General features: G+C 41.1%; 1 protein-coding gene across 3 annotated transcripts in view; it reads right to left on the bottom strand.

The window, feature by feature from the left end:
* Positions 1-1013: 1013 nt before the first annotated feature.
* OSMR (oncostatin M receptor) overlaps positions 1014-18742 on the bottom strand; it is an 85525-nt gene continuing 67796 nt past the window's right edge. For all 3 annotated transcript variants that reach the window (XM_012460032.3, XM_012460033.3, XM_012460034.3), the window contains exons 10-18: positions 18154-18230; positions 16456-16678; positions 13165-13344; positions 11723-11827; positions 10735-10908; positions 9980-10147; positions 4532-4613; positions 3962-4034; positions 1014-3630 (exon numbers count right to left, since the gene is read on the bottom strand). In XM_012460032.3, coding sequence (XP_012315455.2) covers positions 3064-3630; positions 3962-4034; positions 4532-4613; positions 9980-10147; positions 10735-10908; positions 11723-11827; positions 13165-13344; positions 16456-16678; positions 18154-18230 — 1649 coding nt within the window. In that variant the 3' untranslated portion in view covers positions 1014-3063. The remainder of the gene's footprint in view (positions 3631-3961; positions 4035-4531; positions 4614-9979; positions 10148-10734; positions 10909-11722; positions 11828-13164; positions 13345-16455; positions 16679-18153; positions 18231-18742) is intronic.

Genomic DNA, 18742 nt, shown 5'->3' with positions numbered 1-18742 from the left:
GAGTGCTTTAACATGTTTTGTAAATTCTTTGAGATGAAAGCATACCTTTCAACAGAACTCTTAGAAGTGTTACCAAGATATTAAGCCTTGACGATCTTAGTAGTCAAGTAGGCAACGAGGTTCACCCTACTTACTATGAATTAATTAGGTGTTTGAATGTAGGAAGCGTTTCAGCAGGTGTATGACTGTTGTGTGAAGAGGTCCCAACTCCCATCCTGAATCACAAAGGTCTCCTGCACACAGGTGAGAACCATGCACAGGCTGATGTAGGATTTAAAGGCCATTACTGCTAGTCCTCTCCACCCAAATATCCTGATGTTTTTAAGGAATCGTGATTTTATATGCAATTTTTTAATAGTATTATGACTACATTAGAAAAAGAGCTTATTTAGAGAAACTCATATTTACATGAAGTCATGATTTGCTTCAAAATAATGTAAGGAGGAAGAGCGCATCGGGTATGGATGGAGCTGAAACAGTCCTGGGTAATGACCGTTGGGGCTGGAGATGATACATAGAGGTTTATTAAACTGTTCTACTTTTGTATGTATTTGAAATTTTCCATTTTTCTGACACATGAATGTGTATTTCAAAGTTTCCGAATAACACTTCTTAAAGCCATGTTAAGATGGCATATAGAATTGAAAACTAAGGTTTTGAACATGAACTTTTGGTTATGAGCATTGGAGAGGAAATGTTTACAGCCAAGACTATAGGTCATAGTGATATTATGAAGACAAAAGTTACATAGCCCAGCATTTCCTATTGGCATGTTGTTCTATTTCAGAAAGACTTCATTTAGGCCAGTGATTCTCAAAGTTTAGTGTGTATCTGAATGCCTAGGAACTGATGAAAAATAGACTCCAAGTCCATGCCCCAAAGATTCTGATTAAGAGGTTTGTAGTCATACCCAGGAATTTGTTTTTATTTAGTAACTTCATGAGGTGATGTATCATCTAAACTGAGTAATTACTAGATTTTCATTTCATTGAGGGAGATAAAACACAATGTGATGATGAAATATTTTAAGGTTTATTGCAATAGCAAAAATGACTTCAAAGTTTTGTGTGAATTATTTTTTTAAAACTATATGAAAAATAGGTACAAATCAGTCATCAATGTCATTGACATTTTTGTGAACAAGTTTCAAATGAAAAATACCCCATCATGACAAAGGTACATAAATAAATGCTGACAATACTGGCCCTAAAGTCTAACACAACTGTTGTTAGACTAATTAGGATACCACTTTGTACTATGTGAGGAGCGATGTTTCCAGCAAAAGGCTTAGTTACCTGTAAGGCAAAAGTAGAAAAGCTCAGACAGAAGTACTGGTTTGTGTAGGTTTATTTAGGCCAGTTGACAGCCACATTATTTTGAGGTGTGGCTACTTGTTTCTCTTCATAGTGTTGAATGGCACAGTGCAAGGCAGTGGGCACTAGAGGCATGAGCATAGGCAGAGCCATTGCATGCTGATGGCAGGCAGGAAATGTGACAGCCGGGCGTGGTGGCTCACACCTGTAATCCCAGCACTTTGGGAGGCCAAGGTGGATGGGTCACCTGGGGTCATGGGTTTGAGACCAGCCTAAGATGGTGAAACCCCGTCTCTACTAAAGATAGAAAATTAGCCAGGCATGGTGATGCATGCCTGTAATCCCAGCTATTCAGGAGGCTGAGGCAGGAGAATTGCTTGAACCTGGGAGGTTGAGGTTGCAGTGAGCAGAGGTGACACCATTGCACTCCAACCTGGGCAACAAGAGTGAAACTCTGTCTCAAAAAATAAAAAAATGTGACAAATAGGCTGGGTGTGGTGGCTCATGACTATAATCCTAGCACTTGGGGAGACCGAGGCAGGCAGATCACTTGAGGTCTGGAGTTCGAGACCAGCCTGGCCAACATGGTGAAACCCAATCTCTACTAAAAATACAAAAACTAGCTAGGTGTGGTGGTGTGCACCTGGAGCCCTAGGTACTCCAGAGGCTGGGGCAGGAGAATTGCTTGTACCCAGGAGGGAGAAGCTACATTGCACCATAAGAACCAACATGCACTAAACACTAGTTGTGTACCAAGTGCTTTGCATATATTGGTTCAGAGGAGACAAAGTTGCTCCAGAGCCAACACAGAATTTCCCACTCCACAGAACTTTTTAGTTACATCTAAATTATGTCCAACAACAAGGTTTCACTTTATTATTTTAGCATAATATGAATATAAATGTGACGGTTATCTTGACCCAGGCAACCTACTACAGAGTCCAAAGGATGCTAAGTGAAAACACGTCATGTATATATAGTCCTTGAAAGAAAAAATGAGCCAAAAACTGAATGGAATTATGTGATATATTTTATGTTCTGAGGTAGTCATCAAAAATTATGGTAGAATACTGATGTCTACGGAGCAGAGGGGTAACTGACAGTAAGTAGTTCCTTGCCAATGCCATTGTTTCACTGTAATAAGCTTGACAGAATTGTAGAAATCTTGTTGATTCATCACACATTTTAAGTATTAGATTAGATCTATGCCTCCTCTTCCACCACAGAGTTAATTTTACTGTGTCAGTGAACTATAGATTCTTATCCCTTCAAGGAAGTCTAAAATCTGGTTTGGCCTCAAACATCTGTGAGTTTTTCATTAAACACAGTAAATTTACATTGACAATTTATGCTGTAGTAATAAGTCTCCTGTGGCTTTTATTGAAGGCTTCAATCTAGTAATTGTTTCTAACGGAAATATTTCCTAGTAACCTTACAGGACCACAGCCATTCTATACAGTACTGAGTGGGAGTCTGATTTCCTTTTGTCAAGCTCAAGTCTCCCGTTCTAAAGGTGAGCCTGGAACAAACAACAGCAAGGTAAGCATGCTCCCATGATCTTGCCATTTCTAGGGCAACCCTCCTCCAACAGGGAGTGTTACATTCCATAGCTTCTGGCCTTTAACCTAGCCAGATAAACCAGACTGCAAATCGTAATGGGATTAAGGACCAAGGCCACCGGTGATGAGAGGGTGGCAACTCTGCTCCTCTTAATGTCTGTGTAGCATAATGTATGCAATTGGCATGCTGGTTAGCGGTAGTGTTCACCTGGATTTAAAAGGGTAATTGAGGAGAGGCTGCTATTCTCGGTCGGGGGAGGCGAGGCAAGACACAGGGGTACTGCCATTTGCCTTTTATACTCTGAACAGTATGGTGGCTCTACTGGATTTGTTGGGAGACTGTCCTTGTCTCCAGACATGGGTGAAGCCAACTGGGACACATAATTCAAACTTGTTTCTCCAGCTGAGATTTCTCCCAGGGAGTTCATGTAGTTTTTTTCTAGTGCCTTTTGTACATTTTCAGGTGAGATCATTAGTCCCAGCTGACTTGGGGAGGGTTGCAGGGGTACTGGAACATGGCCACAAGAGCCAGAGTCAGAAGCTGCCTGGTTATAGGTCAAGTTCTCAAAACAGATGAAGGGGCCAGGGCCACAGTAATTCTTTTCTGTTGGAAGGAGGTAAAGGTAGTTAGGCTGAGTCAAATCGGTTTCTGTGAGTGACTTCCTAAACTGTATCTTTGTCCCTTCTGGCTTGCTTACAACTTCAATAGCATCTGGAATACAGTCACTGACATTCATTATTGTTAGGTGAGGTTTCTCCTAAAAAGGAAAAAAAATATGTAAATATAAACATTTGTGTGTGCGCATGCATCAAAGTACATTAAGCATGTGAAATACACTTAGAGCTTCAATATTGTTTATGTTTCTTCCGGGTCACAAATAACCTGGAGGTGATGTTGAAAACCAAAACCTTTCCCCTGACAGAAGAAATCAAAGCTCCAATCACCTATTTCATGGCTGTGGGTGCAGAGGTGGCTTTTACTGTGCTATATTTTCCTGAGAAGCTCTAGGAAAATAGGATTCTGACAGCTCCCACTCTGGGTTGGTCCTTAATAGGTATATGGCATACATATAATTTGCCAACATTTACCTTGAATTTTATTAATGACAGGATGCTGCTCTTGTAAGGGTCAGGGATGTCAGGGTAACACGTCTCCTTAATCCTAGAAAAAAAGTGAAAATGAGACTGAATTTCACAATACAGTGGAATAGTTAGGAGCAAGAACTCTGGAGTCAGATTCCTACTGGCTTTTAATCCTTGCTTTGTAACTTATTAAGCAAGTTACTTAATTCTTCCATGCTTTAATTTCTTATCTGCTAAATGGAGATAATTATGGTAGAGTTTCCTCATGAGGATTAAGTGAATTAATTGATAAAGCACTTAGAACACTGCCAAACATATAGTAAGTGAGATATAAATATTAGCTATTGCTGTTGAAAAAGTTCTGTGGTCTATTTTAAAAGGTTATTACTTTCCTCATATGGTGGCCCGGAAATCAAAATTGTGAAATAAATTACATATTCTCATTCCAGCCTCCTTTGACCTTTTCCTTTTTTGTACATTGTTTCATAGTATTCACTGTCATTTCTATCTCACTAAGTCTTTCTCCAGATTTTTCTCTGACTCTCCTCTTGGATGAAACCTTCCTCACACACTTACCACTGACTTTTCAAGTAGCACACGATCATGATGAGCAAGACGCAGAAAAACATGGGCAGTAGGATATAAATCAGCATTGAGGCTGAACAAGGAAAAAGAAAGGGACATTTTTAATCAGTACTTTTCCTTCCCTCAAAGGAATAAACATAAATTTATGATTGAGAGTAATTTTACGTTTATTATTTCTCAAATTATTCAAGTTGCAATATAACTTGAGTTCTGTCTAACTTCAAGGGAAAATCCAACCAACCACCTAGCCACTAGCCAACCACAGAGGAGGCCATTTGCCATCAACATTGTGTGACTCAAATTTGTTACCTCTTCCGATAGATTGGATCGTGACTTGCTGTATTAAAATTATACTTTTCCACTCCTGCCAAAACTTCATGGTAGGTGGAGAATATTTTCCTGTCCCTTGACTTGGGGCTCAGTCATGTGCCTTGCCTTGGCCAATGGGCTGTTGTAATTGTAAGTAAGTGCTTTAAACGTACATGCATACATTGGCTTGCCCTCTTGTGCTCCTGTAATCCACCATGAGAAGTGTGTGCCCCAGGTAGCTGCTGCACCTTCGGCCTTAGCCCTAGAATGAAACTATGTGAAACAAACCTGAACCTGACTGAACTTGGAGTCCAGCTTAGCCCAGCCTAGATCAGCCAAGTCTCAGCTGACCTGTAAATCCATGAGCACAAAAAGAAATATTTGTTCTTGTATGCTACTGAGCTTTTGAGGGTGTTTGTTACACACCAAAAACTGACTAGTACACTCCTTCTACTTAGCCTCAGATTACCTAAATATGTCTTAATCTGGGATAATGATTATGTTTATTTCTCAGCTGCTGCTTCATTTATTTCAAATGCCCATTGTGAAAGTTGTTAGAATCAAAATGGAATCACTAATGGGAGGAAACCCTGACAAAAAGAGCTGGGAAGGCTGTGCAGGTAACAAAAAACAATACAAAAACCACAACCCTGCACAAAGGTCATTGCAACCTTATACACACACACACACACACACACACACACACACAATGTTTCTGCAAGGACATCTTCCCATCCAACCTTGAACTGGCATCACCTTGTTATTAATCTTTGTAGACAAGAATAATTATTTCAAAGCAATTATATAATCCCTTTTTTTCTTTAAAAACCTTTGTCTTCCTTTACCTCCCTGAATATGCACATAGTTTACTATAGTTTATTTCCTTTGCAATCCTCAGTCCTAAATAAACATCTTTTCTTTTACAGAGTGTCTCTGATATTAGAATGACACCAGCTTCCTGTTCCCACTGCTTGCAATTTCCACCAAATAATAATCCAGCTGTGTTGGTAAACACTCCCTTTCACAAATGTAAATTGCTCAGGGAGGGTCTGTGGGGTTAAGAGTTATTCATGTGTACATATGATTCTGCTCAATCCATTTGCCTCCCCTGCCCTCTCCATGCTCCACCCGACACCTGGCTGTCCTGGAAGAAATGCGACTTGATTTGGGAAGAGTAGTGTGGTGGGTAATGTTGGAATTTTGTACCGAAAAGTGGCCCTGGGTAGATGCACATGCCAGTGCTATGAGGCAACACAGGGTTCTAGGGAAAAGGACTCAGAAAGGTAAGAGAGCGCCAAAGCAAGCACCTCAACAACTGGCGTAAAACTAACCCTGGCCCTGGAAGGGGAAAGAAACTCTCTTTCTGAATCTCACTGTGGAAAACGTTGCTCTCAAGAACAGTACTTTTGATCACGTAAACCAAAAAGTATCTGAGACAGGTCTCCATCAATTTAGAAGTTTATTTTGCCAAAGTGAAGGATGTGACCGGAAGAAATAAAGAAAAGCAGAGAAACATTATGTGGTCTGTGCCTTTCTCCAACTATAATTTTGAGGGCTTCAATATTTAAAGGGGAAAAGTGGACTGAAGAAGAAAGGGGGCAGGTATGGTTATCTACAAGTTTCAAGAGAAAAGGAACAGGTAGAAGAACAGTCAGTCAATTATGCATTCATCTTTCTGGAGAGGATAAGATAAGGTAAACATAGAGTAGGTCCCTGTGGAGATATTTAACCTTTTACTGTACCTGTCTGCTTAGAAACAAAAGGAAAGGTAGCTTCTTGCATGAATCAGCTTTCAGCTTATTTTTTTCCTTTGCATAGTGAATTTTATTTTCCTTTCACAATCACTACAGTTGGTTTTAAAATTTGATTAAGTTACGGATTTTTAATGTATTTGAAGGCAAGCCTGAGGACCCAACCATATTTCCAAATTTCGGACTGGTTTGCTAAACATTTTATTGAAGTATAATATATACATGAAGAAAAATGCTGATAAGTGTACACAGCTCAATGAATTTTCACAAATTGATCACACCCATGTGACCAGTACCCAGATCCAGACAACATTACTGGCTCCCGAGCAAGGTCCTCTTGTGTCCCCAACCAGTCGTAATTCCCTCCGAAGGCAACCACTAGCCTATCCTTTCACAGCACAGAGCATTTGCCTTTTTCTGTACTTTACAGATGGAATCATAGGGCAAGAGTCATGTCTGGCTTTTTCTACTCAGCCTTACATTTGTGAGATTCAGTCATATTATTTCTGTAAATGTAAAGTGTTCATTCTCATTGCTGCGTGATATTCCATTGTGTAAATATACCACAATTATCCTTTCTACTTGAGGGGCAACTGGTATTTCCAGTGTGCAGCTCTCATGAGTTGTGCAGTCATGAACATTCTAGTATATGTCTTCGGGTATTTCTTTAGGGTTTATGTAGGCATTTTGGGGGCATATATACCTAGGAGTGAAGGTTCTCACATCTAGGGTATATATATGCTCATTTTAGACGATACTACCAAAGAATTTTCCAAAATTGCTTGTACCAATTTACTTCTACCAGCAAGGTATGGGAGTTTCAGCTTTTCTACATCCTCATCAACACTTGGTATTTTTCATGTCAGCTATTTTCAGCTAATTTTAAACACAAACTTTGAAAACATAATCTACTTCCATATTTGGGATTGAAAAAATGATTCAGTAATGCCTATTAAATTCACAAGGCAATGTAGTGCCAAATGTCCAAATATAAAAACACAAATTACAGTTGGTTTAGACACCCCATACATTTAAACAAATTGCTTACCCTCTCTGTGCCTCATTATCTCTATTTAATAACCTAGTCTTCTAATCAGAGAAAACGTTAACAAACCAATTTACAATGAGAAAGGATTATTTTGAAAAGTACCAACAGAATAAGCATTTATTCACTACTTTGCAATTTCAATATTACATTAATTTTTTGCATTTCTGTTTTTTTTGTTTTTACTGTTTAATCATTCCAGCCTCATTGTAGCAGATACTCTCATCTAACAAGATCTGAGGTACAGTTAATTGGATGCTAGACACATAATATTCTACCTATTTTTTTATAAAAAGTAAAATTTCTGTCAGGAAACTCGCAAATATTTCAAATACTAATATAATCAATAGTCACAAGCCAAGGCTAATGAGGTTAACATACGGGAGATGAATGAAACTTAGAAAATGTATACTTAAAGATAAGTGTGTGTGTGTGCATGTGTGTTGTATGTGTGTATATACCAACCAAGTAAATTCCAAAGCTAGAAGAAAACTAACCTGAAAATAAATTTAAAATTAACTCCAAAATGACAAGAGTGCTCAAATAATGTAAATCTTAATGACACATCTTAATCTGATAAGGGGTTCTGGATTTTGGCTTGGAGACCTAGGGACATGTTTCAGTGTAGTAGTCAACATACAGTCAGTGTCACAACCTGCCTGGTACGGTTTGGCTGTGTCCCCACCCAGATTTCATCTTGAATTGTAGCTCCCATAATCCCCACATGTCATGGGAGGGGCCTGGTGGGAAGTAACTGAATGCATGCTGCTGTTCTTGTGGTAATGAGTGAGTTCTCACAAAATCTGATGGTTTTATAAGTGGCTTTTCCCCCTTTGCTTGGCACTTCTCTCTCTTGCTGCCATGTGAAGAAGGACGTGTTTGCTTACCCTTCTGCCATGATTATAAGTTTCCTGAGGCCTCGTCAGCCATGCAAAACTGTGAGTCAATTAAACCTCTTTCCTTTATAAATTACCCAGTCTCGGGCAGTTTTTATAGTAGTGGAGAATGGACTAATACAGTAAATTGGTACCAAGGGAGTGGGGCACTGCTTATAAGGATACCCAAAAATGTGAAAGTGACTTTGGAACTGGGTATCAGGCGGAGGCTGAGCAGTTTGGAGGGCTCAGAAGAAGAGAGGAAAATGTGGGAAAGTTTGGAACTTCCTAGAGACTTGTTGAATGGCTTTGACCAAAATGCTGATAGTGATATGGACAGTGAAGTCCAGGCTGAGGTGGTCTCAGATGGAGATGAGGAACTTGTTGGGAACTGGAGCAAAGGTGACTCTTCTTATGGCTTTAGCAAAGAGACTTGTGGTGTTTTGCCCCTACCCTAGAGATCTGTGGAACTTTGAACTTGAGACAGATGATTTAGGGTATCTGGCAGAAGAAATTTCTGAGGAAATTTCTCAGCATTCAAGAGGAAGCAGAGCAATAGAATGTGCCCATCTCTACAGCTCCAGCTTCAGTGAGGGCACCTTATACTAAGGAAAGGTGGTAACTTCAAGCAAGCCTTTTGACTCTATTTGCTTTTCATGCGTGCCTTCCAGGACCTTCTATGATCCCCTTATTGAAGATACTCTTTTCTCCTCTTTGCTCCATCAGTATCTATTTTCTCTCACCACATTCCTGTTTATTGGATGTCAGGGTTTGCCATGAGAATAAATGTTTCCATCAACCAGTTCTTACTGTTTTTCTTCCTTCCCTCTTATTTCTCCATCTTTCAAGCCAAATGCATCTTTGAAAAGATCTATCTATCTCTCCACCTCAACATTTCCCAATCAAATATGCAAACGGGGAGTTTGCGAGCAAGTACTCCATGCCTCTGCCCAATTCCCACCCCACTGCACCAATCTCTAATTGCCCCTAAAGGCTTGGCAGAATCAAGAAGCAATTTGTTTGCTGCTGAGGGAAACTAGTCAGAGGAAAGCTGGCTCCAGAGAACAATTCTGCTGAGAAAACCAGCACCACTCTTCTCTAGGCAGAAGCTCTTCTGATAGCAACACTAAAATACACTATCTGTGATTTTCAAACTACATACAGGATGGTAAGACTGAGTTCCAGAGAATTGTCTCAAGGGCCACTGAGGGAGCCAGAAGGAAGATTCTAGGCCTTAATCAGTCAGATTAGCTCCATTTATATCAGTTTTCTGTAGTGAGAATCTGTGCAACCCTTTTTTTGTGAAACAAAGGGTTTCATCGAGAGAAAGAGGGAGGTGGGATGGGGAGAAAAAAGATTTGAAAATTCCTCATCTAGATAAAACCTAAGTCAATACTTCTGTAATTTGTTAGTTTTTCAGAAACTCCTAAGGGAAGAGCTTTGACTTGGGAAAACTCACAGTGTTCATCCGGAGTGGTGACCTTCGTGAACGTAGCATTGGGGCCCTCACCAGCACTAGTGAATGGAGTGACGAAAAACTCATAGAAGGATTTCGGCTTTAGGTTGTCCACAATCAATGCCTTTTCTTCTGGGTTGTCAATTTTGTATTTGCAACATTCTGAACCATCTGTGATTTAAAAAATTTTTTTTTCAAGGAAAACAGTATTTTATTAAAAGTGTGGTGAGTATCTTGTGAGAGAGTTGGACACTAATACTCTTGTTAACTCAGCACCATCAACATGTTTATACCAAAAACAAAAATCAAAGCATAATTTCATCACCGTGGGTACACTGGGTAAAATGTTCAGGAGATGGCACAAAAAGCAAAAAGCCATTGAACAATGGGTACTAATGATCCAGGCAGAGGATACAAATCTGTAAGAAATAGTAAGAGCTTGCAAGGGGCTTAAAAGTAAACTGGAACAATGCTCAATAAAGTGAAAAAAAAAGTTTCATAAAGGGCAGGCTTTCTTAAGGAGCTGATGGTGCTTCAGATGCTTCTAAAAATACCAGGTCACGTTGTTTTTTAAGTAAGTTAAAATGCTGCCCCCCCCCCCCCACCATCTTGTTCACCCTACTAATTTGCTTAAGAATACCTTTTCAGTATAAAGTCATGCAAGCAGAGAATTAAGCCTGGCCAGTCTGAGACAGCAGCCATTATTTTATGATTTGAAATAATGAGATCTTAACAAATAAATTAAAAATATATGTCACCTGAAAGAACTGCCTTTTCAAATCGTGGATGGCACTGTCTCGCCTTGGATTTCAGATAGACATGGTACCCTTGTATAAAACCAGGTTGAGATTCAGTAGAGTAATATTTCCAACTCAGAGTGAAGGAATGGGATGTCAACTTATCTACCAGCACATGAGGGTTGTCTGAAGGAGCTAGGAAAAGAAGTTGGGATAAGAGAAAAGTCATGATTTGGAAATAGTCTCAGAACATTCATGTCAACTAATAGAAGAACCACAGCCAGCTCTGGAGGTTGTAAGAGCTTATGCTAAGTTAAGGAGTTTTATCTGTTTCTCTAGAGGATTTGTGCCTTGACAGTTTATGAGAGCTGTGAAGGAGTTGAGCAATCTTGTTCAAGTCTTGCCTTTTACAGATGAAGAATGGACACCCAGAGACTAAATAACTTGCACACAGTCACAAAGGCAAAAAAAAAAGGAAGGAAGGAAGGAAGGGAAGGAGGGAGGGAGGGAAGAGAAGGGAAGGAAGGAAAGAAAGGGAAGGAAGGGAAGGAGGGAAGGAAGGTTGTGGCAGTGCATAGTTATCCAAGTGTCACTGAAAAACAATCCAGGAATGCTTACTTTGAGGCTTTGCTAAGGCCATTTTCCTATCCACGCTTATGCACACTTGGACTGTGCACACAAGGTCACATTCCTCCTGCCTGCTCTGACCCAACTATAAACTGTGGGTTAGCTCCTGCTAAAGGAAGAACCCCTGAGAACTGGTCTGATTTGTGTGATTGGGTATAAGAGACTGAACAAAGGAAGAAAGTGAGAGACTTAGCAATAAGAATTAATGAAAATGTTTTATGTTAGTATGATTAAAAAATAATTTAAAACCCCCAATTGCTATAACAAATGGGACACCAAAAATTGGGTATGGTGCTGACATCTTCTTAAACCAAAAGCTAGGAATCTATGAATTGTTCTGAACAAGTCTACACATGGGGCACATTAAATACTTTGAACTTACCAAGTTCCTGAGAGTATCCTGTTTTCTTCTCTAATAAATGAGCAATTCTTTTTGTAGATAACCCATAAATTCTGAAGTTGTATCGAACTCCTGGCCTAAAAGCATCTACGGAAAAAAAGTCAACAGATTTTTAATAACACAGAATGACGTTTCCTAATTCTGGAAAGAAAAAGAGTGAAAAGGTGTGGCACTGTGGCTCACGCCTGTAATTCCACACTTTGGGAGGCCGAGGCAGGCTGATCACTTGAGGCTAGGAGTTGGAGACTAGCCTGGCCAACATAGTGAAACTTCGTCTCCACTAAAAATACAAAAATTAGCCAGGCGTAATAGTGGGCGCCTGTAATTCCAGCTACTGGGGAGGCTGAGACAGGAAAATCACTTGAACCCAAGAGGCAGAGGTGCAGTGAGCTGAGATCAAGCCACTGCACTCCAGCCTGGGTAGCAGATCAACAGTCTGTCTCAAAAAAAAAAGAAAAAAGAAAAATAAATTTCTCCTCCCCTAATAATGGCCTTTGCATTTCATCCCTATCATATTCCCTCCTTCCATGAAGCCTTGGAGTCCTCCATGTTGCAAACATCTGGCCCCACTGTCTTGTCTCCAGCAAAGCCTGCAGGGACTGGTCTCTCTAGTATCCTCTGAAGCAAGAGCTGTCAAACATGCCTGCATCCATGTGCACAGAACTGGGTGCAGAATCAGACCAGACACAGAAAACCATTCAAACCCTTCTTTGACTCCAAATCCTTTTCCAGTTCCTTGTCTTCCTTTTTCCCATTAAAGCCAACAGTCTTGAAAGCTTTGCTTCCACTTCCTCATTTCCCTTTCACACCTTTACCTCTGCAAACTCTTTCCCGAACCCACCATACCACTGAAATTGGTGGGGCCTTGATCACCCTCTGAAGAGGGACATTTCCCACACCTTTCCCTGAGCCCAGTAGATGGCGCCACCCACCCCTCCAGCTCAAGCCACACAAACCTATGCTCCTCTGACTGCTAAACTAGCAATCTTCACATTACATATCCAACGTGGGAGGTAAGAGAACAAGTTCTACGTGTTCTATTGAAACTGAAGTTGATGATTGACTCCCATCAACTCTATGTCTTAAACATCTTCCAAATCCATGCAAGTCTCTGCTTTTGTAATAGCTCTCTGGACAACTGTTATAATGTCCCTCTGCCATTGGAGACTAGGCACTAATTTAGAGAAACAAGTTTATGAAACTCAATTCCCACCTCATGTGCAGATATTCTCTGCAAAAGTGGATTTAAAGGGCAAGATGTTACATATTCTTGTAACATCTGAACTCCTAACACCCATGCTGGATTTGTCGTTTCAAAAGTATTAGCTTAGCATAGTCAAAGTCTGTGAAACAGTCCAGAGATCCCACTGGAACTTGCTTCACGGTGAATATAGTAATGAGAAGATATTGAAGGTTCCTCTTACCTGTGCTAATTACTGTGCTTGTGGCATTGGGATCTACATTCTTCCACTGGAGATCACAGAGTGTATACTGGGGATGGTCACACCAGTCCACAACATAGCCTACAACATCTCCAGGTTGGGGTTTCCAAGACAGAGAGAATCCACCCTCTGTGTCTACAATTCTTTCTTCCTCAACCTCTTCTGTATATAAAGAAATAGAGCAATGATCCAGATTTAATTAACTGTAAATTGTTTTAAGTGTGTAAGGTGGAAAACAAATATATACATGCACTGTAATAGAGCAATGATCCAGATTTAGTTAACTGTAAATTGTTTTAAGTGTGTAAGGTAGAAGTAAACATATACATGCACTATATCTAGTACGTAACAGACCTCCACTTCAATAGTTACAGGTACTTGGGTGGGGGATGCTTCAATAGGTGAGTTCCTACCTCTTACTTCCCAGCAAATATTCACCCCTGCCCTTCAGATGCCCATTTGACCTTCTGAAGCCCAACCAACTTCAGCACCTAGGACAGGGGTCAGCAAACTACCACCAGTAGGATGATTCCAGCCTCTGAGGGTTGTTTTCATATGACCCTTAAGGTTCTAAGAAATTATTTTATTTTATTTTTTTTTGAGACGGAGTTTCACTCTTTTTACCCAGGCTGGAGTGCAATGGCGCGATCTCGGCTCACTGCAACCTCCACCTCCTGGGTTCAGGCAATTCTCCTGCCTCAGCCTCCCGAGTAGCTGGGATTATAGGCACGCGCCACCCTGCCCAGCTAATTTTTTGTATTTTTTTAGTAGAGACGGGGTTTCACCATGTTGACCAGGATGGTCTCGATCTCTTGACCTCGTGATCCACCCGCCTCGGCCTCCCAAAGTGCTGGGATTGCAGGCGTCAGCCACAGCGCCCAGCCAGTTCTAAGACTTTTTAAGAGTTGCAAAAATACAAATAAACCAACAAGAATGTATATAATAGAAGATGTGATGGTGACTGTATGACCTGCAAAAAGGTTTGCTATCTGCCCCTTTACCACAAAATTTGTTGATCCTTGATCTACAATCTGGTATTAGGTACTGGATCAGCTTCAAAAAACACCTGTTGAATGAATAACTAATGCAGGTTAATTCTCCCACAACAGTATCAGTTGCCCCTGAAGTAGATACTGCTTATGAGGTGTTAGGGGTAGGAATTGAGTTGAAGACAAGAAGACAACATTCAGGTGTATAAAAAGTTGGCTTATATAAGGATATGCACACAGTTTATGACTAATGCTGCCATCTCAACCTATTTTACAAGTTAAAGTAGGTTTCCTGATGTCTGACAACTGGAAAAAGGGTGACACGACCTCACGGAACTCCTGAGTTCCAACAAGGGGATACCTTAACCTTGAGGCATGTGAATTTCTCCCCTTTCCATAGACTTACACTAAGAACTGACTTATTGTTTGTCTGTAATTCATATTTAGCTGGGAATCCTGCACTTTATCTGGCAACCCTAATTACAACTGATTCTTTTTAAAGGGCATCCAAATATCATCCAGCTGGGGGCACCCAAAGGAATGTGTAGCCCTAGGTAAAAAGTAAAAGCCCAGGAGGGCATTACAGATCCCATCCACATGGCTTCCCAGCCTTCCTCCATCAAGCAGACAAATGCCCCTCACATATTAGGGCTGACTTCACTTTACTTATTGATGCTGACTAAAATTTAACTCCAAAACCAGGGTTACAACTCTTAGAAATCTCCTTCTTTAAATTTGAAAATATGTTTTAAGAGATGCAGGTAAATGAAAGAGTAGGGAAATCTTTTTGTCAGTCATTTGCACCATAGGGAAACATGGAGCACTTAAGGATAGCTAGCTGGAGCCTCACAATGGAAGGTCTAGGCATCTGAAGGCAGGGCATGGGGATGGAGGGTATGGTAGGAGACTCCAAAATACATAACTGCTCTCAGCAGTGTTGCTTTGGACTGGCCTGAGACCAGTTCAAAAGCAACAGTACCAGCTCTCCCTGGTGCAATGAAATGTCCCCTTTTCCTGTTCAGATCCTAATGAAGTCAGAATATAACTTCTTTAATACAGTTCTTCAGAAAGCAAAGGTTACACTAAACAACTCCTAAACCACCTCCTAGAGCTTTTCTTCTATGGCACAATATAATTTCTTTTCCTCATCTGATACATACTGGATAGTTCTTCTAAAAACATAAAAATAAAACTGGCTGGGCACAGTGGCTCACACTTTTAATCCCAGCACTTTAGGGAGGCCAAGGCAGGTGGACCCCTTGAGCTCAGGAGTTTGAGATCAGCCTGGCCATTATGGTGAAACCCGGTTTCTACTAAAAATGCAAAAAAAAAAAAAAAAATTGCCAGGTGTTCTGGCGGAGGCCTGTAATTCTAGCTATTCGGGAGGCTGGGGCAGGAGAATTGCTTGAACCCAGGAGGTAGAGGTTGCAGTGAACCGAGATAGTGCCACTGCACTCTAGCCTGGAGTTTATTTATTTATTATTTATTTTCAAATAAATAAATAAGTAAAATATCCTCTAATCCAATTCACTTAACCCAAATTTAAGCTGAACTTGAATAAATATGTACCATAGAACCTACCATAACCTCATAAGCAGGGTCTAGAAATTTTAATAGCAGGAACTGAAGGGTGATATTATTGTGAGGTTCGTGAATGATCGTAGGATGCCACTTGCCAACTGCATTATGTATGCGTATGTGTGTATCATCTCATAGCGTGTAACTGTGAGGCTGACTCTTTTTATGGCTCTCTAAGAAGGAAATTAATATCACTGTTGATTTGGCATGGAAGGCCATTCCACCTTGTTTGCTCTTTCATAGGCAAGAGATTAGCCAGTTATTATCTTTTATTCTATAATGTTAGCTGAGCCCCTGGTGAAAGTTGATGCCAGTTCTGATGATCTCTGGAAATGTTCATGGGCTCTTTTCAGGTACAAAGACTGAACACTTTTTACAAAATAGTAAATGCAATCCATATTTCACAAGCCACAAAGCTCATGAATATTAACTCCAACTCTCAGTGGTGACTGTTTGTTAGGATGCGTTTACTTGAATAAACCTGAGATAATTTCCCCAAGTATGTTGAAGAATCCCCTAGACAGAAATGTCCTGAACCATGGCTAAAGTCTCCTCCCCACACTGAAGGGCTGTCCCACTGAAACATGTTGACATACCTGGCCATTTTGTCTTCTTAAGTTATTGTCTTCTCAATTATCTATCACTACTTTATAACATCATCAACATTTTCCTAGAGAATGAGAATAAAAATGAAAAACAAGCTCACGGTTTTCAGGGTCTGCAGAGATGACTATTACAGAAGCAGGAGAGGCGCCCACACTGTTGTTGGCTGTGACCCAGATTTGGTAGGAATGCCGGTCGAGAGTTAGTTTTGTGCTTTTGGCCGGTGCAGGAATGGAATGGATCTCTGACCTGGACGGTTTGTCTAGATTTTCTACAACTACATTGTAGAACAGGATCTTTCCATTGGCATGCAATTTTGATAAAGGCTGAAAAATATTGATAAACATTTTTAAAAGGGTTTTAATTGAAAGGAGTTTGTACAATTCTCTTTTCATCTTTTCTGTCCCTCAACTCCCTTACACACACACACACACCAGCAAATTCAAACAGCTTAACAGAGAAAATAACTCTCTCAACCAAGCCTGAAATCAGACACCGGAATCTAACTGAAGGTTAGTCGAGAAGACGATCATTTGGAGTTAAGAGCCACAAGAGTGTTATGTGTCTTGAGAAGAGTGCTCAGGTCGGGAATCACAAGGAAGAGTAGCCAAGGGTAGAAAAGCAATGAGTACAAACAGTGCCACCCTGGGACCCCGCCAGAGAAGCCTGAGTCCTGGCCTCACCCCACCTCCAGCTGTGCTGTCCCCATGCAGCTGTACAGGGATTAGCTGCTCTCCATACTCAGAGCCCTCCTCTGGATAATCCTCAGGTTGCAGAGAAATTCCTGCCCACACAGTCCCAAGCCCACTTCCAGGGCTTGTTCCTCAGGCCTCCTCTCTCCTGGCATGTGTACTACCAAACCTGAGAGTGGGCTGGGAGTGGCTATCTGCTTGGGGTGTGGACAGAATCCGGACTTGCAGACCGGCATGTCCACATGTCTGTGCACAGAGATCCTTGCAGAGCGTGCCAAACTAAAGGTGGAAGAAAAGTGCGGTAGGCTGCGACCAGAGCCCACTCTCCCAGCATCACCATGTTTCCATGTGAAAATGACGCATCAGAGGGTTCAGAATACAAACCTGGCCTTCCAGGTTGTCATGAAGGTATATTAGGCAAGATAGATGGATAAAATTTATTTGATATTACAATGTTTAAGCTTGATTTATAACTTTTAAATATAAATAGTATGAATGTTTAAATATGTGTAACTTTTTTTTTTTTTGAGATGGAGTCTTTCTCTGTCACCTAGACTGGAGTGCAGTGGTGTGATCTCGGCTCACTGCAACCTCCGCTTCCCAGATTCAATAGATTCTCCTGCTTCAGCCTCCTGAGTAGCTGGGATTACAGGCATGCACCACCACGCCCAGCTATTTTTCGTATTTTTAGTAGAGACAGGGTTTCACCATGTTGGTCAAGTTGGTCTTGATCTCCTGACCTCGTGATCCGCCCACCTCAGCCTCCTAAAGTGCTGGGATTACAGGTGTGAGCACCATGCCCAGCCTTGAAATATGTGCAACTTTTAACTAGGAAATGTGGTTGTTCACTTACACCTTTGCCCTGGGCCCTGCGAAAATCAGGGCTGGCCTGAGTTGAAGTTGCAGAGAAGAATGTTCTACCAGTCAGAACTGGCAATCAGTGGCATGAGCTATCAAAAAAGTAGAGTGGGATTCTTCTACTAGGTAAGAAATTCTATTGGATGAATGTGAAGATGCCTTCCAGTTAAGACATTGAACCAATCCACCGTTCTACAGAGGAAGACATATTTGTTTCCACAAACGTGGCCTTTGGAATCTGCACATCTTACCTTCCAGAATAAGGTCACAATGTGACTTCCTGGCTCTGAGTTCACATTTCTCCAGACATCAGGGGCCTCTGAGGGAGCTGAAATTAACCAAAGAAAAGTTTCTGGGTCATCACATGTATGTAAAGCAATATGCTCAACCTTTTTCTAGGTTGGTCAGTTCAACCTGAGGCTTGCTTCTCCCCTTTTTGCTCTCTGTAACTTCTACCCGCTGGTCCACAGCCACACTGCTCACTCCTCACTAGGTGCACACAGTACAGTGCTTTATAAAAAGGCTGGCTGCCTCTGAAAGCCTTTATAAACATCAAGCCATAGAACTACCAAAGCATTTTGGAATAATTTGTCTGTTAGACCAATTCCAGATGAGTTAGGTAAATTTCCCCTTTGTTGACTTTGTAGGCAGCAGACCCTTGCTACTTCCTTGCCCCATGTATGATGGCTAGAGGCATGCTGACGGGGAGCCCGCTAGGGGCAGGATGCTTTCTTCCTCCTGTTCATGATATCCACGGCTGGCCCGCTTACTGGAATCCTGGTTTCCCACCACTGGGAAGGCTTCATCCCACTCCTCCTTGCAGCTCCCTGCCGGTGCCTG

This window comes from Aotus nancymaae, unplaced genomic scaffold, assembly GCF_030222135.1.
Source record: "Aotus nancymaae isolate 86718 unplaced genomic scaffold, 86718_ANA_hifiasm-v0.15.2.pri h1tg000014l, whole genome shotgun sequence".
NCBI lineage: Eukaryota > Metazoa > Chordata > Mammalia > Primates > Aotidae > Aotus > Aotus nancymaae.
The sequence above is the reverse complement of the archived record's forward strand: the minus strand, read 5'-3'. Positions and strand labels throughout refer to the sequence as shown.